Genomic DNA, 24,729 nt, shown 5'->3' on the forward strand with positions numbered 1-24,729 from the left:
TGTTTTCCGAACGCAGGATTCGTGGTCTGAGATAATAGTGCAAGGACTCCAGCTAAAACAAGAACAACTACCACAACATCGACATCAGAATAGCCCTTGACTTGCTGGAGTATTTCTAAAGGCGAGGAGACTTAAAATGAAATGTGAATTTTGTCTCATTTGACGGAGACTAAGTTGATCATAGTTATTTACCTATGAAGTACTTTGTACTTAACACATTCAGTGCTTTTGTTGGTAAAACTGATTATTTTAATCACTAGCAGTCAAAATCAAAACAGCTCAGGTGTTCTTCCCAAATAAGTTTGACGTTTATTTGTTGTTGACTTTTCTCCCGACATATTCCTTGCACAATCGTCACTTGGAAAGTCCCGTACGTAATTTCTAATTGGGTGTAGTTTGTTAAAACTTAGCTGGAAAAAAATAGTGAACCACATTCTGAACAATTACACGCTCACAATTGATCATTTTTTGAGTTTCTGATCCAAGGTTAATTTTGCAATCAGGAGCTCCGCTTTTCGGCTTGGCTAAATTTATACCTTATCCTGTCTCGATAAATTTGAGTTAAAGATAATAACCTGATTCCAGGGAGGGTTACTCGCAAATTTATAGTTCTTATACCAACTGGTAAAAACTACCAAATTTACTCAAAAGCAACAAGCTCAGTTTAGATGGTATCTGTAAAATTGTAACTCTTTTGAAAGAGCCATTCCTCAGAATAATAAAGGGCATTTGATCAACTTCAATAGCTCTGTTGTTATGAAACAGTACTTGTTAAGTCATCGTTTGCTGTCGAACGATAAACCGAGCGAAAAGTGGATTAAAAGAGCTAGCCGTGTCGCAATTGAACTTTTTATTCCGGGGAAACAGAGGCTGATCTATGTTATGGGTAAATTGTAAATTATGAAGGCAGGTTACCACTTACAGCGCATATAAGCACAGTCAGCAAGCGCGGACATAGCAATTTGCTGTTCCTAAGTAACGCCTTTGTTAGGAAATTGCCTTGACAAAAGACGCTGATTATCTCACTTCGTCTACGCCTGCTGCCAGTGCAACAGTAAAAACCAGTTTCTCTGCGTCTTTGTCCGATGCCTATGCTTATGTTTAGGTAAAGGTTAAGTCTGTGATGATAAACCTTTTTCAAGCCACATGGTCTTTTTTAAACTTACATTTTACATAAGGAGAATCACAACTTTGTACTTTTTACCTGTACGAAGAGAGGTTTGCTAAGGGACACCTTTAGCGGGAATTCTTTGATGCCGTAAGGAAGTAAATAATTCTTGTCTTTAAACACAGAAATCTCAAGTGTGAACTGGGCTTTTGTATCACCTCCATTCATGGTCATCTTTACCTGAAAGAGGGTCACAACCATAGGGTTTGTAACTAGTTGTTAGTAAAGACACGGTCCGTAATTCTGTAATTGGGAATCGGTGAAACAAGCGTTTGCCTTTTGTTTCGCTAACCTGAACTGCAAATAAACTGAAAAACATTAGGGTTAGCCTAAACAGCGCAACGTTTGGCCTGGAGAGCGCTCTGACTCACCCAAATGCCACTGACTCGACAGTGAATAGTTCTCTATGAATTGTAAGGGTCACATGCGATGCACGTAAAACAGTTCGCTTCTCCGTTCATGTGCAATCAAAGAGCACCATGGCAATGAACTAATAAAAAAATAGACGTTTTCAATACAATTTTCTAATTACTGGCAAATTCATATCTGTCCCTTTTTCATAGCAAAATTAAAGCATGTCTGAATTTGTCTTTTTTTCAGCAAGTTCCTCCTTGACAAAATCCTCCGGCCAGCAGACAAGTAACCTCAATTTACTCCACAGAACACTCGCCAATTGTGCGGTTGGTGGTCCCAGGTTATCGCCTACACCTTCACTGCACAGTGCAGGGAAAGGGTGGTAGGGAGGGGGGAGTAGGTTGATTAACGCTACCCATAATTACTTTTTTTTTTTAATAACGCAACGCAACATCATCCTTCCTCTAGGAGAGAAACTCGAACATATTTCACTCAGCCAACCGGTAATCCCTACAGAACATCCATTATCCGGGTTATGGTTACGTTACATCGAATTTGTTCTCCTGGGTTTCTCAGCCAGAGTTTTGGTGGGGAAAAGATTTTGAAAGGAACAGAACTGTTGGATTGCCCCTGACCGCTACTCGTTAGGCGTTTTACTTGGTACTTGGTATTGACTTTTGCTCATATGTTTGTCACACAACGCTCTGAGATACGCTGTGCCATGATCAAATAAATAAATACCTCGATGGAAATTATTTTAAAAGGGACTACTGTCGTTTCATATTGAGTAGTTTCTCTAAAACCTGAAAGTCTGAAAATAGATCGTGGGTGCTGACCCACTGCAGCCTTTTGTTTAAACGTCTATCGTTTAAATGACTCAGACACAAAGTTTCGTTACCTTTCTGGGAATAATCCCGAATGTAGAGGTCACGCCTTCCTTGGTGTAGTAACAACTGAAAGGAATTAAAAGTTCTGGCATTCTGGTAATAACACCCTCAACATCGACCTCATCTTCTTTCACGTTGTTGCTATAAACAACTGCTTCGTTTGTGTGACTGCTGTCCGTTCCACAGCCCATCAGGGGCGCAACAAGGCTAAAGTGAGTTTCGTTTGCAGTTGCTATGCACGAGCGGTTGTTGAGGCGGAGATCTATGGGTTTAAAGCCGTTCAATACTCCCCTCTCCACGTCAATTTGCATTTCAGTCTTTCGGCAGTCAATCGTCACGCCCTCTGTTAAGCCAAAAATAAATAGGTATTAAAATAAATAAATAAATAAATAAATAAATAAATAAATAAATAAGATAAAAATACCATAAAAGAGAGAAATACTATGAGGTAGGGCGTGATGGTGAGAAGGAAAGAGGAAAAGGAGAAATGACCTTCCTTTCTTCTTTATTCAACACTTACGATTTTCTTTAAAGTTTAAGGGTGAAATCATAATTTTATAGCGGCTTGTATTAAACAATCATTCACCGAAGTGGAGGTGACTACTACTTGCCATTCGCCTCCGAGCTATCCAATCTCAATGCGCGGAAAGCACTCTTCACTTGTGTGGTATATACTAATGTCTACTACTCTCATTGTGCACTGCTGCTTGACTAGTGGTGTGTCGTCTTAATGAGAAAATTAAATTATAAGGCGAGAAACAAGCCCTCTCTTTCAGTCTCCCACTTAACTTATTGTCCTAAAGAGTACTGGTAACGATTCAGATGCACGCGTGCAGCAGGGTGGTCCAGAGTTTGGTGGTAAACAGTGCAGACGGCTGATCCACAGTTTTTAAATCTGTTTCTTTTTTCCTTTTTTCGTTTTTTTTTTTCTGAAAATTACTACTAGCCTGCTTCTAATACGTCTTTTCGGAAATAAGAACTACCTTTACGATTGTCTCTCGTGCAAGCATAATGCACAAATTAAAAATATAGTCCTAATTCTCGATAATTCTAACCAGAACCCCATGTCGCCACGATGGCTGACTAATACCCTTGTGCTGTTTCCGGTAATGTCGCGGGAATTCTTCAAAGAGGAATTCTTTCTTCATAATGTTCCTTTCTTCTTTTATAACCCATCTGATTCTTTAATGAGGGCCATGAAGTTAAAAGAGCAGAAAACAGAAAGGCCGACTGCAACATTGACAGATCTATACTTACACAGTTGTCCGTGTGAAATACCGGGGAAATAGGTTCGTGTCTTTGCTTTGCCTCTGATGGTTAAGCTTCAACCTCAATGCGTTAAACTTCCTGCTTAATACTTAGTACAACAAAACGCAAGCGGCAACTTGAAACATTTATTCAAGACGCCACGTTAAATTTAGCGTAAATCGTCGACCTTTACGAACATGGCTTGTACGCGCCATGACCCGATGACTGGAAGAATGAACGAACACTCGTTATTTTCAGGGGACGTTATTTTCTTTCGCAGGACGAGCGCAGGATCGATCGTTTGCAGGATTTTCGCGTTAAATTAAATTCTAAGGCTCTGAAGACAAGTGGATATGCATGTAACGTATCATTTCCTACACTCTAGTTATGCTGTGCAAATCCACATGGCGATACAATAAAGCGTCCTTGATTGATTGTTCAGCAAGATAGAATGAATTCAACCGGCTTGAATAAGCGAACAGTTTGAAAGCATTGCCAACCTACCGTAGGTGTTGTTTTGCTTTACATTGCCTTTTACAGAGGAAGCTCCTAACGCCAAAATAACCAGCAGGTAAACAAACAGACGAGCCATTCCGAGAGACAACAATTCCGCGGCCCAGTGCACAACTACACAAGGTCACTTGGCGCGCGTGGAGCGAAATCGCCTGGCTATTGTGTAGAAACCCGACACCGAACGAAAACAATCACTGTCGGCTTGAATTGATTTAAATACAAGAATTTTAACTTAAGTCGGCGAAGAATGCGCTCAATTTGCCAGATATGTGATTCAAGGGGAGCTGAAAAGAGCACTTTTCTTCGCGCGAACATTTTGTTTGCCGCGCACACCGAAGACCTCTTGACAACGTATTTAGAAAAGTTGCGTGACAACTCAAACAGACAGAGAGCTGTCACGCACTTGTCACGCATGCCTTGCGCCAACTATCTGGTGAAGATTGTGGTAAATCTAGAGAAATGTTCTTCAGGTAGGGAGATCAACCTATAGCGTGACATATTGTAAGATGTTCGTTTAATTTCCAACATTCTCTTGTGCATGTCTCGCGTGACTTAGAGCGTTCCGGGGGAGGCGAGCAGGGGGGAGTTATGGGCACTTGAATGCCATACCTCGTGATTTCTATGAACCCCGGCATGCTTTCTTTCAAATATAGCAGGTAGTTAGTATCACATTTTGTACGAAAAAAAAGTTAAAAGACGCTTCAGTTTGACATACAGTACATTCTTTATTATAAGAATACGTTTTATAAGAATATCGGGGCTGAAATTTGCGAAAGTTTAAGAATATTTTAAGAAAAAATCCGAGGCTGAGATTTTGTAAAGAATATAATGTGTGTTAAAAATTTGTAAATACAATAAAATTCTCCCTTTTTAACCAAACCGTATAAAATTCTTCCTTTCTCTAAACGGCAAAACTAGCTAAAAAGCAACAAAAACAGCACTAGCCGTTTGTTCGATGCCAATAACCATTTTTGCAAGAAGTTCAGTTATGAGTTTCATATCGGGCTTTAACGTTTGCAGGCTGGCTCCAAAATTACTTCATCACCATCCAGACACCAAATACATTCGAAAACTAATATGTCATACGCTATGATCTGAGAATATTCACAAAACTATTTTCAGCCTAAAATCGGCAACAAAATAAGAGTATTCAGCCTCGCCGGAAAAGTAAAATTCTTATAAAAATCAAAGAGTGTATTACAAAAGAGGTACAAACCTGTTAGTGGAGCGCTCTTGAAATCAATACATCTCCTTCGGCAGCCATCAAAGCAACAGATTTTGCCATCTGGACAACTGTCCGTATCGTCACACGAAGGCTCTATAGACGTGGCACAGCGGTAGTTCTCCCGAGCTGGACATTTGACTACCACACAACAAGAAACAAGTATAAGAGAAGATAATCAATAAAAAAAAAAAAACAGAAGGCAAACCAAGAGTGGTTCTGCATGCAATTTATTATTCATTTTACCGTCCGCTTCCCGGGAGAGGGTAGACGGGAGTTGATTTGGAAGTAGCGGGGATACTGGAGAAATAATTCGGGAAAAAGGTACCTGAAAGGTACGGAAATAGGTGTTTAGCGAAGGGGAGGGGGAACACTTTCTATTTTTACTAACATTGTCGAGGGCGCGAACAAAAGAAAAACCGCTGGGGATTGAACGAAAGGGAGAGCAAGAGGGAGGGGGGGGGGGGGGGGAATGAGTGGGTGATTTTTTTTTCTTTTACCCGCTCAGCGCTCTTTCTTGCGCCCCTCGCTTTTCGATTTCAAACCCTGATGATAAAGAATGAGTGCCCCAGTTAGCGTCGAAAGTCAGATAATTCTCCTTTGGTTCAATCCCCAGCGGATATTTTGTCCACTTAACAGGAGGTTCGCTATGAGATACAAGGGTCGGTCAGATGGTATGATCCCTGCTCCCAGTAATATACCTGCAGCAGCTCCACTCTCTATCGAAGGAGAGACGCAAATCTTGTAGCATCCATTGTAGCAGCACTTCTTGTCTTTGAGACAGTCGTTGTCCATGTAGCACTCGTCCACATCGGACACACATGGCGGAGGAGGAGGATCGAGGACTGGGCAGATGCCTGTCTTATCTTCGGATGAGATAAAATCAGTGTAACTGTTATACCATAATAGCCATTTCAATGAAGTTTTGGTTTAATTGGGGTTTGTAAAAGTAATTTAATGACTTGACGGTCCGATTTGTGTACTAGCTAATGCAATTCTAGAAGTATTAGAATTCCTACTGAAGCGATTTTAAGTCTTTGGGAATCTTTCTATTTGGCGCCGAGAAAAGTCGAGCAGACAAAATAAATGTGGCATGTGTCTGGGTGTAATATTATTTGCCATAAGGGTGAACAGCAACTGATTTTGTTTCTTGAATCCCTGGTTTGATAGTTTATATTTGATAAGTTCTTATTTTAGAGGACTGACAACCGTTGCCGATTGCCGTTTTTTGGCAAAACTGATTAATGACATGCATTGTTGTGCACAGTCACCCCAATATGGCGCAATTGGTATATCTCATGCTGCTTACATGTAGCAACTTCGAGGAGAATAATCGCGGACTCATTTAGGTCTAAGAGACAGGATGTTGTCATTATCTGGTGCTCTTAAACTATTGCAGTATTCCTGTTTCTCACAACTGTTCGTCGAGGGTTGCAAAGGGGGAACCCAGACCACGTTTAACGGAAAATTAAAGGGTTCTTTAACAATTTACGGGAACATACATAGGACTTTCACATATCACAAAAAGAAAAGAGCAGAGCATTATTTTCACGAGAACTTTAGTGTATGAGAACTTTAGTGTACAAAATAGATGATATTTTAGAACTTTACATCCAAAACACATCCTTGTTCGACATCCTCGCCATTCGTGCGGTCCAACCTAAAATAATGCAGACAAATCAAACGGATTGACTATCGCGGTAATGAAATGTTTTCCCACATCACAACAATATATTAGTGAAGTGTTTGTTCTCTTACTAAATGTCGCTTTATTTCTGTCTAAAGGATCCCAGCATTGTCTCCTGCAGCCAGTGAAACAACACAAGGTGCCATTTACACAATCCACGTCATCATTGCACATGTGCCTGAGTCCCACGTGACATGTCTCCGAAGGTGTTGTGTTGGGACACTTGTCTGCAGAATCTACGATACCTAAAAGAAACAAGTAACATAACACTCAATCTCGTGCAAGCGCAAGATAAGTTTGACATTGCACGACGAAACAGGATGTCAACCGGTAACAGCTGCTACTATTCATTATATGAAGATAGCTAGGAAAGGCCGCATGACTTATCTCCCTCTAAATTGCCCGGAAATTGTAGGCCACGATCTGACTAGTAATAAATATCAGTATATGACTGGATTTATGAAAATGGTGCTTAGAAAAACTCTGTTCTTTTTCATCAAGTGAACTACAATCTTGAATTTATGACTTCTAAAGATAAACAAAGCAAAACAATTAGAAGAGTGGGAAAAGGAATATACGAAAGTGGAGGAAAAAATGACTGATTTTTTATATTACCTACTTTTTGGCGCAGTTCAAATATATGATCTTTCATACGTTCTTCCACGGATATATTACGAACTCCTAACGTGACCAGCTCCTAGTTGGCTTGATAGCTCAGTTGTTAGAGCACTGCCCGATATCGCAGAGGTCATGGGTTCGAATCCCGGCTAGGCCTGAATTTTTTTCAGGCTTTAATTTCACAGTTGCTTAAGTTGTGTATGTAACTGGAATGATAATTGATTGACACCTTTTTCAAAATGCAGACGTATATATTGAATGAGCACAATAAAATTGATATGAATATGCCCATTTTAAGGTCACGTGCGCGACTTTTTAGCTTGTTTACGCAGACCTCGACGACAAAGGCAACAGGAACGTCCGACATGCGCACAAGATTGTTTAATGAGCAGAACTGCATGAGCGATCTTGCCGGTTTTTTCTGACCACCGCTCCTAATAGGGTATAATTTTTTTTATAATCGACGTTATCTTCTTCGTCGTGGTTGAATAAGGTCCCTTTAAAGGGTTCTTGAAAGTTTAAAGCATTGAGTATAGAGAGAGTCTGTCCTATAGTGTATGTATGTTGGTTCACGATTATTTTTCACTTTAAGTGAACTACACATTACATTTCTTCCTGTGTACATAAACTAGTAACTTCTTTGCACTATGACCAATGCACAATGAAAGAGGTTTGAACTTAACTTACCGCCAATTTCTTCAAAACTTGGATTCACACATCTGCTGAAACAAGTATTGCTGCAGCACTTCTTTCCAGGGTAACAGTCTGCATCATTTTCACATTCGTCGTGATCCGAGATGCAGAATTCAGGCGGAAGCAGGCGTGGACACTTACCAGGTCTTGGATCTGAAAACCAGGTAGTCAGACAGTCAGGCAGTCAGACAGTCTGGCCGTTAGACAGTCAGAAAGTCGGACCGTCAGATACTCAGACAGTCAGGCATGGGCAGTCCGAGTTTCCGAGAGACCGAGAGTCAGACTGTCAAATAGTCAAACAGAGACAGTCAGACAGACGGTCAGTTGGACAGTCAGGCAGAGAGTATCTTGGTTGGAGGACCAAACTGGCACACAAACAGACACATGGACAGATAACGTGACAATAGGTCTAAAACGTCCACTATATTTTAAAAACGGCAACAAAACTTAAACGGTTTCTTACTCAGTTCTAGCCTGCTCGGAAAGCCCTCTGTAGAAGCACACCTTTTGCGGCAGCCGTCAAAGCAGCAAAGCCCATCTGAGATGAAGCTACACTCCGTGTGATTGGAGCACTGATTCCTAAGAGTCACAGGACACCACTGTTTGGGCTTCTCCGGAGCAGGACACTTGTCTGACATGAGGAAAGGCAAAAAGACAAATTTACTTCAAACGGTCCTTGTCAGTATAATTATTTATGATAACGTCATTGCAAAAAATACACAATTGTATAATGTACAACTTGAATGGATGTCGAGACAAAGCGTTTTTTTCTTCCCTTCAAATTTACAGATGTAATGAATAGTGTTTCAATGGAAATGCTTAAAGTGACGTTTATGTTCTGAGAGGATTTCAGGAGAAATATTCAGCTACTCTTTTTTTCTCGTGTTCCCAGCGACCTCTTTTTAAGAGCCATCTCAACGTTGAGATTCAGAATGTTGCCTCTTTGGGAGAACCACTATCTTGGATGTAATTTAACTTTTAAGGCCCTGCTGTACACAAGGTTAAGAGACGTCATAGACTTACCTAGAACGTTTCCCTCTGTAGGTTCAGCGCAGACTCTGTAGCAGCCGTTTGAACAGCATTTTTTCGTTGATGTCTCGCAATCCCAGTCAAACTTGCATTCGTCAAAATCAGATGGGCAGAATTCAGATGGTGGACTTAGAGATGGGCAGGTGCCTGGTCGGGGTTTCTCTGAATGAAAAGGCGATAACATAGAAATAAATGAATATTAAACCAGTAAAAAACAAACAAACAAAACAAGAGGTAAGCAAACAAAAAAGCAAGCCAGGAAGGAAGGAAGAAAGGAAGGAAGGAAGGAAGGAAGGAACGAGGGAACGGAGGAACGAAGGAACGAAGGAACGAAGGAACGAAGGAACGAAGGAACGAAGGAACGAAGGAACGAAGGAACGAAGGAACGAAGGAACGAAGGAACGAAGGAACGAAGGAACGAAGGAACGAAGGAACGAAGGAACGAAGGAACGAAGGAACGAAGGAACGAAGGAACGAAGGAACGAAGGAACGAAGGAACGAAGGAACGAAGGAACGAAGGAACGAAGGAACGAAGGAACGAAGGAACGAAGGAACGAAGGAACGAAGGAACGAAGGAACGAAGGAACGAAGGAACGAAGGAACGAAGGAACGAAGGAACGAAGGAACGAAGGAACGAAGGAACGAAGGAACGAAGGAACGAAGGAACGAAGGAACGAAGGAACGAAGGAACGAAGGAACGAAGGAACGAAGGAACGAAGGAACGGAGGAACGGAGGAACGGAGGAACGAAGGAACGAAGGAACGAAGGAACGGAGGAACGGAGGAACGGAGGAACGAAGGGACGAAGGAACGAAGGAACGAAGGAACGGAGAAACGAAGGAACGAGGCAATCAAGCAAGTAAGGTTTTTAGTTATTAGCTCTCTCAAATATAGAATTAACACTCGACAACACTTGACATGGAAGGGAATTATAGTGTACATTTCACCTTCCTTGTTTATTCCTCCACTGCTGAAATGGGACGAATCCATGCAGCGCTTCCGACATCCATCGTCACAACAGACTGTTCCAAGGGGGCCACACGATAAGTCATCCACACAAGTGTTCCTGAGTCCGATCGGACAGATCAAGTTCTCGGCTGGTTTAGGACAAGTATCTTTGACAAAAAAAAAATTAATTAGAGAGAAGCTCAAGAGAAACCGAACAAAAGGAAATTAAGAATCTACAATGTACAGATTGAATCATACTTCATGGCAAGTTTTGCCTTAGAAAATAGTCACTGAATAGCTGCTTCTGTTTCTTTAAAAACTCGTCCTTTTTTCCATTGTTTCTCATCGCAGACCGAGTTACGTTTAAGGTCGCCACTTTTGGATGGCGCCCGGGGGCTACTCCCAGAAAAATTGGGTGGGGGGTGCGGCCCGCTTCTCAAAACCCTTTCCCTATTTATGACCAAAGTCTGCGATTTTTCCTACCCTACTTATGACCTGAAAAAGAAGCTTCTTCTAAAAAAACATACCCAGTTCAAGACTAGAGTGCCTCAAGCCATACCCTTTTTATGACCAAAATGGCCAAAATCGATACCCTTCTTATGATCAAAACGGTTGAGAACTTTACCCTTTGGGGCCGCATATACCTATATAACCTATATAAGGGAGTACCCCCCCGGAGGGGGGGATGGAGGTTCCTGTCGCTTCTTTCGAGATTTGCCACAAGCCAGAAAGCAGCATTGTCATAACGTGGCAGTGACGTGGACATGTAAATGAACAATTTGAAAGCGTTAGGAAGTGATAGGATACCTAGATATTCAACCCTGTTCACCATTCCGAAAAAGAAATTTTTAGACTAGCTCGTGAACATGAAACAGTTGCATGGTCCAGCTGAGCAAGTAAAAAAACTAGCCACACACATGTAAGGTTTGGATTTTAGTCCGGACTGTTTGAATTGTTTTGCCCCAGTTTCCCAGTTCTAGACAACGACAACAGCAAACAACTGGTTACTCTCCCCAGTCACTGGAATTCACGAGAAAAATTATCTATGACGTTGGTAAGCTCCACATAGGCCACATACCTGGTGTTCTTGCGGTGGAAACACATCTTCTTCGACAGCCATCAAAACAACAATGTGTACCGGTGAAACATTCGCGTGAATCATCGCACTGATGCTTCAGTGATTTGGCACAGGAACGCACCACAGGCTCTGGACATTTGACTGTCAAGAAACAACAAAATTCACACTGTAAAGTTGTCACACCGAGGCCTAACCTGGTCCCCTGTTCGGCGCCGTTATTTGGATTGTCACGCAACGCTCGGTAAGGAGCGTCACGTGACAACCCCACTTAGAACTGCTACGGAGCCTGGTAACCAAATACGAATTGTTCAAAGCCCCGTAATGGGTTCTCGATTGTATCAGTGTGGACGATCATGAAAACACCTCCGCAAAACGTGGTGTACAACTCTTGACGCGTCTTTGATACGATCCATTCACTATTCTGTCAATACATATTTCACTCTACAAGCCTTGAGTCCGCTTTAAATGTAGTCAGTTAATAATTATAGTTTCTATATTTTACCCCTAATTCTATCTAAAATTATCACACAAAAAGATGTAAATATCCTTTAGCAAAAAAAGAAAAAACAAAAACAGCTATAATAACCTGGGCTAAGGCTTTAAATCCATCATTAGCTCACAAACTGTACCGGTGTCAGTTATTTAGTTAAATGGTATGCGCTCTTTATTCATGGTCCTTAGCCTCCGAACAAGCTCCCGGCGAGGATGGAAAAAAATTCGGCGTGCGAAGCGAGCCGACAAGCGCGAAACTGAAGAACTCGGAGACCGAAGCGATCGGGGAGGGACGCTTTGTTCGCGGTCTCCGGGAGCCTGTTCGCAGGCTACGTGGACTTCGGCAATGTTGGCAAAGTTTGCATTTTAGTTTGTCTCATGCGGGTAGCGTGTTTCCAAGACTGATCTTAAATTACGAAAAACATTCGGTGAGCAATACGTGTCGACCGTCCGTTAACATGCCTATAACGCCCCCTAACAGTTTTATTTGTTATCTCTCTGTAACAGAAATCTTTCTAACTTGTCCCGAGGGAAACAGTTAGTCTAGAGTACGTAGGAATATTTGTGTTTCCCCTGAAATATTCCCAAGAAACGTCCAGTAGAGTCCTAAAATATGTGTACCTGCTGCAGCCCGCAGCTGCACAGAACCTACTGCAGACCCCGGACCCACCGAAGGAGACACACAAACTCTATAACAGCCATTGGAACAGCACGTTCGGTTTCCAACACAGTCCCAGTCGATAAAACACTCGTCCACGTCCGATACGCACAATTTCGGTTGCACAAGAAAGGGGCACTTTCCTTTTTTGTCTCCTCCTAAAACAATAAAGAGAGAAATGTACAGGTACACCCTAGTTATGCAACACTTTGGAGTGGTATACCATGAATCATCCGAGGGAGAATATCCCACGAGTCGCTTGCATTTTCTCGCTATACACACGAGCCTTTACGTGAGTGTGTATAACAAGAAAATACAAGTGACAAGTGAACAAGTGCGACATACGCGCGGCGCATGTTGAGAGGGTTCGATGTAATATTTTACGACAACGGCAGAAATTCTCGCGCGCTCATTGGCTAATTTTCATCGTCAATATGCGGACAGACACATGAATTTATAATTATGCAATGGATCAACGAGCGAGAGAGGACAATTTGACAATCTGTTGTCGTAAAAAACAAATTGACGTCAGTTTTTCATACGTCTGTCTTGTTATTGGCAATGAATTTCGTCATAACACTGTCAAAGCAATCTGCGGATCCACCCGGCTATATCGTTTATTAACAAACACGTGAAACGCTCAGCTAAGGCGTCCACTAACTCTTTTATAACTTGGTTACGATGTAACTTACGTTAAAGGATACTGTCGTAGCAGTGTGAACAACGTCCCTTTGATAGAGATGTACGGTTAATAGAGGTCATAGATGCAAAGGTTTATACATTGCTCGGATAAAAAGGAGCTGTCCCCTTAAGGGAAGTGATTCAAAGAGAGTTTCCACCACCGTAATAGAAATGCGGACTTAATACCTTGCGCCGAAGCGGTGTCATTATTACGATCCAAACATTTCCTTCTGCAGCCATCAAAACAACAGTAGGAACCAGATTGACACTCCTTGTCAATGTTGCACGTGTCTATAAGTCCAGCATGACATCGGCCTGTGGAGGAGGTGACGGGACATTTTCCCGATGCCTCTCCTAGGATGAGAGATTGCAAACATTAGTAGGCAGCTCCCTTTTCAATATTTTAAGTAATTTTCTATTAAACGAAACATACTTTCAAATTGAAGGAAACCTCACAAAATTAAGGAGCACCAACAAACTGAAAATATACAAGAATGTTTATTGTAAAATTTGTATTTTAAAATTTTGACTGTAATCATTGTAAAGTGCTATTGAGCTAAAGCGAAATAGCGCTCTATAAATAAAGTGGTATTATATTCATTATTATTATCATTATCACTATCGCTATCGTTATCACTATCGCTATCGTTATCGTTATCGTTATCGTTATCGTTATTGTTATTGTTATTGGCTAAGGTTTGACATTCCTAGTGGTAGCTCCTAAAGGGACACTATCATGAGCCGCGCATGTATAAAACTGGTTTTTCATATCGGCTAAAACATTGGTTTTCAGAGAGGCCTTTTAACGTAATGTATTATTTTATAGCTAAGGGAGAGCCGATGTGTCAAGAGTAAGTTATTTTGAGGTTTGTTTCAGTTTTAACCTATAACTCGTACCGTGTTTCTGGGCAAATCAAGAACAACAGTGGCCGAGAGTCGAAAATTTTAAACTCATCAACTCTTTTTAATTCGAAATTTTTTTTCACGGAATGTGAACCTGCACAATCGTATTCTGCTCCATAATTGTATGCCACAAAATCCAATCCACTTTTTGCAGAAATCAATGCTATTGAGCCAGTGGATTTTACTACAGGCATTCAAACTTTACATTTAGGTCACATAGATGATCATGATAACAACGACAAATCAACTTCTGTTAAATAGACCTAACAAAGTTGTTCTATATTTAAATTACAAGGGCGGATCCAGGATCCTTCCAGGGGACGTGGCTTGTACCGCGGGACTACAGAATCAATGGGGCATCCCCCAAAGTTGTGAAATTTGAGAATTTAAAGAAGTCATCAAAATGGTCGACTACAGCTAAACAACTTAGTGAGAGATTTAGGGAGGACAAATGGTGGGATATAATAACGAGACTCGATATTTCGCGGAAGAGTTCTACTCCGTCTTATCTCGAAGCCTACAAGCTCCTGTTATTCTCGTTCTCTGGTGTAACTGTTAGAGAATAATGCATTTTTATCACTTGCGCAATCGTTTTACGGGTTTTTGTTTTTTGTTTCTCCAAAAACGGGGGAAGGGGGCGGTGGCTAGTCACCCAATCCACTCTCCCCCCCCCCCCCCCCACTCCCCTAAAGCCACCTCTTAAACGTGCAATGACCTGTACTATTCCCTTGTGATGTTTGCCATAAATCTTGTTTTATCAGCTCACTAAAATAATTAAAACTGTTTTTGATTGTCCAAGCATTTTTGACCTCTATTTTAAAGTCGTTTAGCGATTACTTTTCATACATCATGCACTGCACTACTGACTGATATTTTTACACTTCATTTTGTTAACCGTTCAAGGGAGTTCAACTTATGGCGAAGCCAGGCCTACCTTCTGCAACCAGTGATCCTATAGCACTGGCGTTTGAGCCCGAGAGTCCCACGGGATCGAGGCATCTGGTGAAGCATGTGTTACCACAGCACTTCTTTCCAGGGTAACAATCGCCATCAAACTCACACTCGTCCACATCTGAGACGCAAAACTCAGGCGGAGAAGTTACAGGACACTGACCGGGCCTGGCACCTGAAGAATGACAGTGTAGACATTTTGGTAGAAAATTATGGTTAGTGGTAACATGTTAACAGCTATTACAATTAATACTACCCTAGAAGGATATGAGGAACATACGCGACAGATGGTCCTGTGGGAGTGGCGAAAGGAGGTGGAGGTCATTCTGATTCACTCAAACTGTGATCTTGTTCAAGGCCACAAATCCCTTATTTTCCTTGCTATCTATTTGAGCCATGGGGCACCGTTCTAATTTGCTAGATACAGCTGCTAAGTCAGCATTCAATTCCAAGTTGAAATCCGAAAAAATAGTCGAAATCACAATAAGCACGTTCTTCGCGATACGCAGGACCTAGGCGGACGTCTTAGAAATTTACCAAAATTTTAAACGCACGTGTACACCCATTATGTACGTACTGCTCATGCTCAAGTTTACATGACTGTTGGCTCGTTGGTCTTTTTAAGCACCCTCTTGGGAAGTTTAAGAAAACCACAACGGCAACGGGAACGTCGCTAAACAAGAGATTTAATGAGCAGAACAATGGCTGTGCACGTGTGTTATAATTCTTGGTACGTGTCTTTGCCGTCCTGTGCAAAATAACAACGTGAAATAACCAAAGTCTACGTTGTCTGGAGAACGTGCACCACAACGGCTAATTAAATCTCTTTTTTGAATTTTTAAACACTGTATGCCATTTCAGTTTCAGAGGTAATTTTGAGGGTGAGAAACAAACTAAATGACTTGAGAGTATCGTGAGATTCGTAAGTAAATCGTGGTTACTTGGGTGCCCTCCACACTACGCCGGTGAAATTTGAAAACGCAGCTTTATTTCTAGTATTTGGCTTCCTGTCCACACTAATTCGGAGCTTTCCGAAAACGCTCTTCAAACCGCAGAAATTTAATTAAAAACGCAGGGGTTTTCGTTTTCGTGTGGACCGAAAACACTTTGAAAACGGAGCTTTTCTAAGACAATGTATAGTCACGATTATCACTTGATTTCCCTGTCCTAGTTTTCTTCGAACACAAATGCAAAACGACCGGTGATTGTTGAGTTTTTAAATTCTTTTATCGTATTGTGGACGGAAAAATAGTTGATGCGTTTTCAGAATGAAATCTCCGTTGTCAAATTCCTCTGACGCATTGTAGACGGGATCTTAAACTCCCTAATAATGACGATGATGACGATAGAAAGGACTCGGCCGGAAAAGATGTTTTTCTTCTACCTGATCGTACCTCTCCGGTAAGCTTCGGGAACAAATCAGGCAAGTTTAGTCGGGTCATGGTTTGTATTTTGACATGACAGAGTCGAGCCAAAAATACTCATTGCGAGACCAAACGATGTTGATATGCCGCCAAAAGGTACCAATAAAGGAACGATTAGCCAGCCATCGCTTTTTTTTTTGGCCATCATGGTATGTACGCAATTGTACCATGCTCCACAAATATGGTAAGCGTTTGGGTAATTTTTGGGGGGCGTTTTCATTTTTATTTTATTTTAATTTTAAGGGCGTATTTTTTAAATAAAACAATTACGATTTCATTCGCGCTTGTTGGATATGAGATGGTGAGACGCATCGTTGGCTATCTATCATTTCATATCCAACGAGCGCTTGTGGAACTGTTGAATAGACACGACTTCTTATTGGCTAATTGCGAATTTGGACACAGTAAATTATTGAATAAGTGATTAAGACGGCTTCGTATCAACTGCTTGTTCGTATGTCCTACTTGTACCTTCTATCCTGCTTTGAAAGCCTTTAGGAGTAGCGCATCGTCTGCGACAGCCATCAAAACAACACAGGCCGTCTTTCATGTAATCACATTCCGAATGTTTAGAACATTGGTTCCTGAGACCGAAGTGACACTCAGGGTCCTTTCTTGGTGGCGGACACCTGTCTGGAAAAGAAAACATAAAAAAATGTGAAAGGAGCTCAGTCACGGTATTTTGAGTTATTTTGGCCACATACAAAATTACCTTTAAATGGTAGGAAACTTGAAAATAACAGTTTAATAAGATAGAAAAACACCAAAGAGATAATGATAAACCATAAAGGAACAAGGATGGCTAAGGATGGAGAAGATTGACACGGATTACAAACGACGAATTTGATGAATTGAGGCTAAACTGACTGAACTTTTTAATATGCGCAAGCCGGGACTGAGCTCCTTTAAGGAATTTTTATTAAAAATTTACAGTTCAATTCTTACAGACGTTCAAAATCTGAGAGCCGAATATTTAAACGAAGTTTAGGCGTCGTTTAAGAAGGCCTTGGTCTAAACCGGGTCTCAACCGGGAAACCGGGTTATTTAAACGTCACTTATCTTAAACCTCGCCTAAATGGAGTCTAAACACAGCCTCGCAAACAATAACATCTGGTCATGAGTAGGTTTAGACGTAGTCTAACGTTATATTAATGAAGGTTTTTGTCATGGATGGAAGTTTGAGATATAGACGCCTACAGCAATGGGCTAATACTCGACGTGTTCGAAGAATCCGACACTTGCGGGATAGGCTTAATCCTTAAGAAGAATAGAAGATTTTCCAGTGGATTCACTGACGCTGGAATAACGTCAGCAACCAGCTTACTAATAGCATTTGGTGAAGCTCGGGCTTTACCACCAACTGTCTGCTTGCTTCCCCTCCTTTTCTCATCAAATTCCTTTTTCGTTTACAGTTTCATGGGCTTCCAACATCCCTGAATTGCTTTCATATCGCGCTTGTTACCATCGGGATTTCCGGCGTTGAAACTTTGCGCAACTTTTTCCTACGATGACTGTTTCCTTTTTAAGCTGACATCCCGAGCTCGGCAAGTAGAAGTTTTTCTTCTTGGCTAAAATTTGCATTTCGAGATTTTGAAGCCATTTTTTCATCTGGCCTCTTCAAAATTCTGAACACGCGGGTTTTGGAAAACAATAGAAATTTTAGTTAAACCACGCTTAGACGTGGTCTCCGCGGAATGCGGCTCGACTGCATTTAAATAATGCGATTTAGACCACGCCTAGCCGTGGTCTTTGCAGGCCTTGTCTAAACCTCGATTTAGTCAAAAACCAGGTCTAACCTAAACTTCGTTTAAATGTTCGGCCCTAAATGTTTTAGTTTTAAGTTCTGCTTGGAAACGTTTACACGAAGATGTTCTGCATAAATATACTCCTAAAGTTTTATTTTTCTGTCAAGTCAAAGAATGTGTGGCAGACAAGTTGTAACGGAACTGGAAGGATATACAACTGAAAGGAGAGTTTGTTGTAAGACCTTGTAGTTTTTGGTTTACTTTTTTTAAAACAGCGAGCGTGGTGATATTTTCGTCAGTGTTATGTTATATGTATTTTATTAGAATAGTCGCGCCACCATACTGCGAATTTGCCTGTTGGAGCTGTTGCTGCCTGTTGCAAACTATTTGCCTGCAGATAGTTTGCACTTTGAAGGTTGTCATACCAACATGGCGCGATCAGTTGCTTAGTAACTTTCGAACGAAAAGTGCATGCTCAGTCCGGTCTTGGAAACCGGAATTCACCATCGCTTGGCACTTGAATCGAGTAGACGATTGACACACATCAACAACTCGGTTTACTGTTTGCTCTCAAGTAAACTGTGACCCACGAGTTGAAAGAGAAAAGCAGACATGTTTTAGAGGCGCTATGCTGTGTCTCACTTCAAAAAAAAAATTGGCAACTTTGATCACAGTTTTAAATAGCAAAGCTACAGAGAAGAAAGTTACCTTGAATGGTGCTTATCCCGGGTTCAACACATACTTTGAAGCAGTTGTTATAGCAACATTTTTTGGTGGAACCGTCGCAATCCACGTCTAACATACACTCGTCTGAATCCGACACACAAGGGCCTGGGGGAGGCAACAGTAGAGAAGGACACGTGCCAGGGCGTGGAGTACCTGTAGAAAGCAACCACAGTGGGGGATAAAAGACTCCAAGATAGCAACTTATGATGTCATGCCCGCGCTTGCTCTTAGAGACAGAGGTGTTTGCGTAAATTGTAATACAGGGAAAATCACTAAACCATCGTAGGTTTGTTCAACATAGGTTATTTCGTGACTAGAAACCTTACGTGTTTAAACCAAAGAGAAAGAATAGAAAAACTGCCGTAGGAAAAAAGATGGCGGTTGTACAGTCTACCACCATACATTGCGAACCTAACACAGCCAAATACTGATGCACAAGGAAGGCCATATATTTGTCCCTGTATTGGCGACACTATGTATGCTAGGTTTGAAGGTTTTGGAACTTTTCTGTGCGTTTTAATAAGCGCTGTTAAGGTTTTCGCTCCCTAAGAATTTGGTTAACTTTTGTACCAGTCGCCCTCTTTATTCAGAGAAGGGCAAAATTTGAGGACACAGCAGGGATTTGGGTTCATTTGCTTTACCTGTGCCAGCGCCCCTGTTGTTATTGGAAGGATCTCTGCAGCGTTTTCGACAGCCGTCGGAGCAGCACAAAGTCCCATTTGGGCACTTGCTACTGTCAACACACATGTTTTTAGCCCCAATGAAACAGAGAAGATTTGTAGGAGGCTTGGGGCAGGAGTCTGCAACGAAAAAGGCAGTGGATTTAGCTAACAGTGAAAGAGTGAAAAAATAAAACTAGAGTGCAAGGGCCCTTAAATGAGAAAAAAACAAAAAAACAAACAAACAAAAAAAGAGCCGTTTTCGTTAAGCAGAAAACTATCTTACATATGTCTGGCCAAGAAATTCTGACTCGGGCTTCTTTCACATAGATTTAACACGTCGTGCGCGTCTTCTAAGAGTAGATGACTTGTTAATAAACAAAGTTACCAAAAAGGGCCAAAAAGGGCCATACAAAGGCTACAAAGTTGACAAAGCAAAGCATACTACTTGAGATTGCAATTCAAAACATAAACTCAAGAACTGGCAACAGTATTGGCAAAAGTGACAATAAAACCTAAATCAAAAACGACAACAACAACAAAACTAAACTAAACTTACTTGGAGCCTGTGCAACAACATGGCCGAGGAGTACAAGAAGTACAAAAAATATCCTCATTATGTTGGTTGAACTGAAAGAAACGGAGAATTAATAGTTTACATTTGCGAGGAATAACAAAACTCCCATTGAGAGAAACATTCCCGTGACAACACTGAGACCACTGACCTGACCCTATTACGTCAAGTTATCTTGGAATGTTTGCGTAGCAGACTACAACAGAAGCCATCTTCCGTGTGGAATGTTGTGGAATGAAGTCCTCTTTGGAAACAATAACGAGGCCAATGAATTGTGATCTTTTTTTCCAAACCAAGTTCACCTAAAGTCATCAATTCCAGCCGTCGTGATCACTTATAGCGGGTTTTTTTTTTTTGCTTATAACGTGATTGTGTCCCTTTAAATTTTCCCTCAAGCAAGTTCTGCTCAGCACGTCCATTTCAGGTCTTGTGCTTTCACTTGACGGTATCCAGACGAATTTTGTCAAATATTTCCACATTTTTTTAGGTCATAGAGGTTATGTGTTTTTAACATACATTTTTAATTGAATCCTCTTCATCACTGGGTCACGTTTCTACAGTACCTTAACAACCAGGCCGAAACCTTGGACAAACAAATGTCAAATTTCAAACGATAAACCATTTTTCAAGCAATATTTTTTCCATATTAAAAAATAGCCAGGGTGCTTCCATTTACGGTTGGATGACAAATTTAACCGGGACTTTTGCAGAACTACCCGGTAGAACTAACGGGAGCTCTTTCGCGAGAGACTGTTTGTGAAAATGAAAAGAAACGAGGTCATCTTTAAGCTTGACAATGTCGGCTGATCAGTATTGTGAAAAAAATGACTTAATTGAATAGGATAAATCACTACTCAAAATTAGTCTTACGTAAGAGCAGCGGAACGCCCTCCAATTGGCGGATGCTTCACCCCGCCTGATCGCTCCGCTGGCTAACTCAATCTTCGTTCTTGTGTGTAACTCAATGGTGATCATACGCCAATTTCGATACATTAAAATTCCAACTGGGCTCCGACGCTTATGGGAATAAAACTTGTAAAAGAAAGTAATTATTCTTCCCTAATGCCCGATAGGATTTCTTTTGTTTTATTCCTCTGAGCCTCGGAGCCAAGTTAGAATTAATTGCTGCGGAGCGAGCGTAGCGAGCGAGCAGCAACATAATCAGGATTTAAGAAGAATATATAGAAAGGGGTACGAATTCTCGAATTCATCACTTTTTACCAGAATGCATTGCAGTTAACCAGACTGCACTGCGCCACTTTTACTGGAGTGCATTGTGCCACGAACAACACGAGGATGTCATACTCGTCGAGCCGTCGTCCTTTTTCGCGTGGATTCCACTGAGAAAGTTTTCTCTGATTTACCTGTAAAGTGATGTGAAGGAGATCATGCTTGACTTTCACAACTCTTGCTATGCAGTATGTGAGAGTTTGTAAATCTGGACGATTAATTGTGACATCTTAATCTTAGTATGTCATTTCTTAGCAGTCTCGCCTCCTTCGTCGAATTCTTAAATGAACAGATATCGTCGTTACTGAAGCCTGTAGAATAATTAAAACAAACGAAAACCGTGGAACACGCTGATTTCATAAATGCTGCAATCTATTCCTTTTCATCGAAACATGAATTTAAGCTAAAGCTTGAGCATTTTCACACATCGCGGTGGACACATTCTTGACACAGTCTGTGTGTTCTTCTGTCGAGTTCTAGAGATATTTAATGCGTACCAGTACAGAACTTATAAGTTAGATTTCTGCTCCTACAATTTCCACATCTTTCGATTTTCGCGATCTGGTAAAGGGCAGGCTGATGTGTATCGTTTTATGTCCAAACATACTTCAGATCACAATGTGCTTTTTTGTCTCGATCCTTTGTAACACCTCGCCATCGATGCGTCATCAGGGATGAAGTTGATGCATACAACAGATTTTAAGTGACACCACGATTTGACACTACTTTGAGAAATAACAGTTAATGAAAGTCTTGGAACGCACAGATAAATGAATCACGGCGTTAAATATGTCACTATCAACAGAATGTGCCGCAGCATTACTATCTATTAGATACCCTAGTATATTAATATATTGGCGGAAAGCCGCGCATGTGGAACTTTTGCGGCAAAGTTTACGAACACTGTGCATAGACATGGCGGTAAAACGTCACCGGCCGATGAAATTAAGTATAAACGCATCTTCATCGACATGATAAATAAATAAATAAATAAATAAGTTATATAAATAAATAAATAAATAAATAAATAAATACATTACATAAATTACATAAATAAACAAATAAATAAATATAATATCAATAAATATAAATTATATAAATAAATAACTTCGTAAAATTGACTACTCAGCCAATCTTAGACCGTAGTAAAACCAAAACCAAAATAATTGCCTGGTTACTTTCGACACCGCTCTAAATAAACATTATACAAATAGATAGATAATTAAGTAAATAAATAACAATTCTGACTTAGCTTTTGTTACCGTCGTAAAATAATATGACTCTCTCCTTTTAGTGATCTGTACCCCCCCCCCCCGCCCTCCCCTCCCCACATTGTTGGATACACGTAAATAATCCGAAGAGACAACAGTTGTTTCTTTTAATTAAGAACGGCTTGCAGGGAGATAATCTTTACCTTTACAAATGACCCGCTTATTGTCGTACGTCAGTATATCAAACGGACGCACTTCAGAAACAACAGCAACATTGTTTTAACAGACACGGGAGCGGATACACAAAGAATCCGCTTATCGCACAAGGTTTTGAAGATCATCACCGTTGCTATTCTTTTGAAAACGGGACGAAAAAAAAAAAACCGAAACCTCGGCGAGTCCAAGGACAGTAATCGCAGTCATCTAGCACTGATGAAATCTCGGAAAGGTTGTATGATAGAGCAATCCCGGGAAAGCAATCATCCAATTCAAGCATTTAAATTTATGTAATTCCCCTTTGATATTAAACGACGAACTACCGACTGGCCGCTATTCATTAGAAATAATTCAGCTTCATGTAGAACTACATCGAATTTTAGCATACTAGCCTAAAATGTCAGTCTACCAGTATACAATAAATCTTCTTTTTTTTGCGTCAAGATTATGAGGAAAATCCAGAGATGCGCGATGCAAGGATTTGAGTCTTACCGTATTATATTTATCTCAGATATCCTCGCCAAACTGTTGGAATGAACCCCTTCCTTGATCGGTGGTTGCCACAACTTGTATCCCTCGTCCCCTTCCGAGCTTTCCTTCGCTTGAAAGTGCGCAATATCAACAATATACTGCTCGTGCACACGGTGCATAGATTGGAGAAGTTCCAGACCCAGACATTGAAACTGGTAACGCGATATGTCCTACCGAGTGTGTAAAAATTTATAATCTCTTCCCAATGCACGTAATGGGAAGTGGTAGACGCACGCCAAACAGGAACACCAGGACCATCAAGGTATTAAAGTTATCCTTAACTTATTTCGAAACCCCAGATAGATCGAAGAAATTGAAATCGAACTGAAACAAGACACAGAAAACCCTGCGCGTGGATTGGAGCCCTCAGTCACTATTGATATTTACAGAAGGTTATCTCAATCTTCACCACAGTTATTGAAGTCTTTGTCCTGACATTTTTTTCGTTTTTCGTCTGCCCTCAGTCAGGGTGGGAAAGGAAATTCCTCAATTTTTAGGAGTGAATATCAAAATGGTTTTCACATAAATTTGCTTGTAGACTACGAGCTACTAAGCGCAACCCCCTTCCCCACACCACCACCAGCGGTTTAACTTAGTCCGTCGCGCGTGACGGAAAGAACGCGCAAGAGTAAACATGGACACTCGAGAACGCGAGAAAGCACGAAGAAGGAAGGCCTTGCTTACTTCGCGACTCGCGATTCGTGATTACTCGTAGTCAAACAATGCAAAGTTAAATGGAGAGCTTCCCCCGGGGATAAACGTTTTGTCGAAAATTTGTTGGGCAAGAGATGCTGTGAACTTGGAAGAGTCTGCCGAGCATGCGCTGTAAGTTATCCATAAACTCCATTTTCGTTCCCAGAGCTTCCGTAAGACTTTCTATAATGAGTAGCTCTGGGACGAGAATGGGAACACTAAACTCATTTGGCCCATTTAATATTTAGGGTGGGCCCAATAGCCTACGTGACGACGTTTTTTTATTCACGCGGCAACGAAACGTCTGCACATAGGTTAGTGCGCTAGGGGAAGCTGGAGAAACAGGATTCTAACTCAGTCTTCAAGATCCTATGATAACGCCTTGTAAAATCGTCTGGGAGCATGGTCTTAATTGCGCACGCTTATAATTGCCAACGTGTAGGATAATGAATTTTTCTTGACTGGGTTATGTCGGTGCTCCCCACGCCCTTGCACATCGGCCAGCGATTTTACCTTATAGCAGGACCTTGTCTAGTCGGGTTTCCTCTGCAGTCGTCTTTTGGGATGTCACGTAACTCTCACCACAGGGGT

General features: G+C 41.2%; 1 protein-coding gene across 2 annotated transcripts in view; it reads right to left on the reverse strand.

The window, feature by feature from the left end:
* LOC110058050 (uncharacterized) overlaps positions 1-24,185 on the reverse strand; it is a 29,047-nt gene extending 4,862 nt beyond the window's left edge. Inside the window, exons 1-18 of one of the 2 annotated variants that reach the window (XM_089284558.1) lie at positions 23,407-24,185; positions 20,243-20,313; positions 19,666-19,824; positions 19,007-19,177; positions 17,025-17,186; positions 15,113-15,304; positions 13,462-13,629; positions 12,558-12,752; positions 11,445-11,585; positions 10,366-10,533; positions 9,414-9,581; positions 8,854-9,021; positions 8,385-8,543; positions 7,151-7,324; positions 6,094-6,258; positions 5,387-5,533; positions 2,421-2,752; positions 1,205-1,348 (exon numbers count right to left, since the gene is read on the reverse strand). In XM_089284558.1, coding sequence (XP_089140684.1) covers positions 1,205-1,348; positions 2,421-2,752; positions 5,387-5,533; positions 6,094-6,258; positions 7,151-7,324; positions 8,385-8,543; positions 8,854-9,021; positions 9,414-9,581; positions 10,366-10,533; positions 11,445-11,585; positions 12,558-12,752; positions 13,462-13,629; positions 15,113-15,304; positions 17,025-17,186; positions 19,007-19,177; positions 19,666-19,824; positions 20,243-20,313; positions 23,407-23,564 — 3,042 coding nt within the window. In that variant the 5' untranslated portion in view covers positions 23,565-24,185. Of the gene's footprint in view, positions 1-1,204; positions 1,349-2,420; positions 2,753-5,386; positions 5,534-6,093; positions 6,259-7,150; positions 7,325-8,384; positions 8,544-8,853; positions 9,022-9,413; positions 9,582-10,365; positions 10,534-11,444; positions 11,586-12,557; positions 12,753-13,461; positions 13,630-15,112; positions 15,305-17,024; positions 17,187-19,006; positions 19,178-19,665; positions 19,825-20,242; positions 20,314-20,408; positions 21,013-23,406 lie in introns of those variants that run through there. The other variant, XM_089284560.1, reaches the window with a different exon arrangement.
* Between the last annotated feature and the right edge of the window lie 544 nt (positions 24,186-24,729).

Source organism: Orbicella faveolata, unplaced genomic scaffold (assembly GCF_042242905.1).
Source record: "Orbicella faveolata isolate gen_17 unplaced genomic scaffold, um_ofav_v1 contig_13, whole genome shotgun sequence".
Lineage (NCBI taxonomy): Eukaryota > Metazoa > Cnidaria > Anthozoa > Scleractinia > Merulinidae > Orbicella > Orbicella faveolata.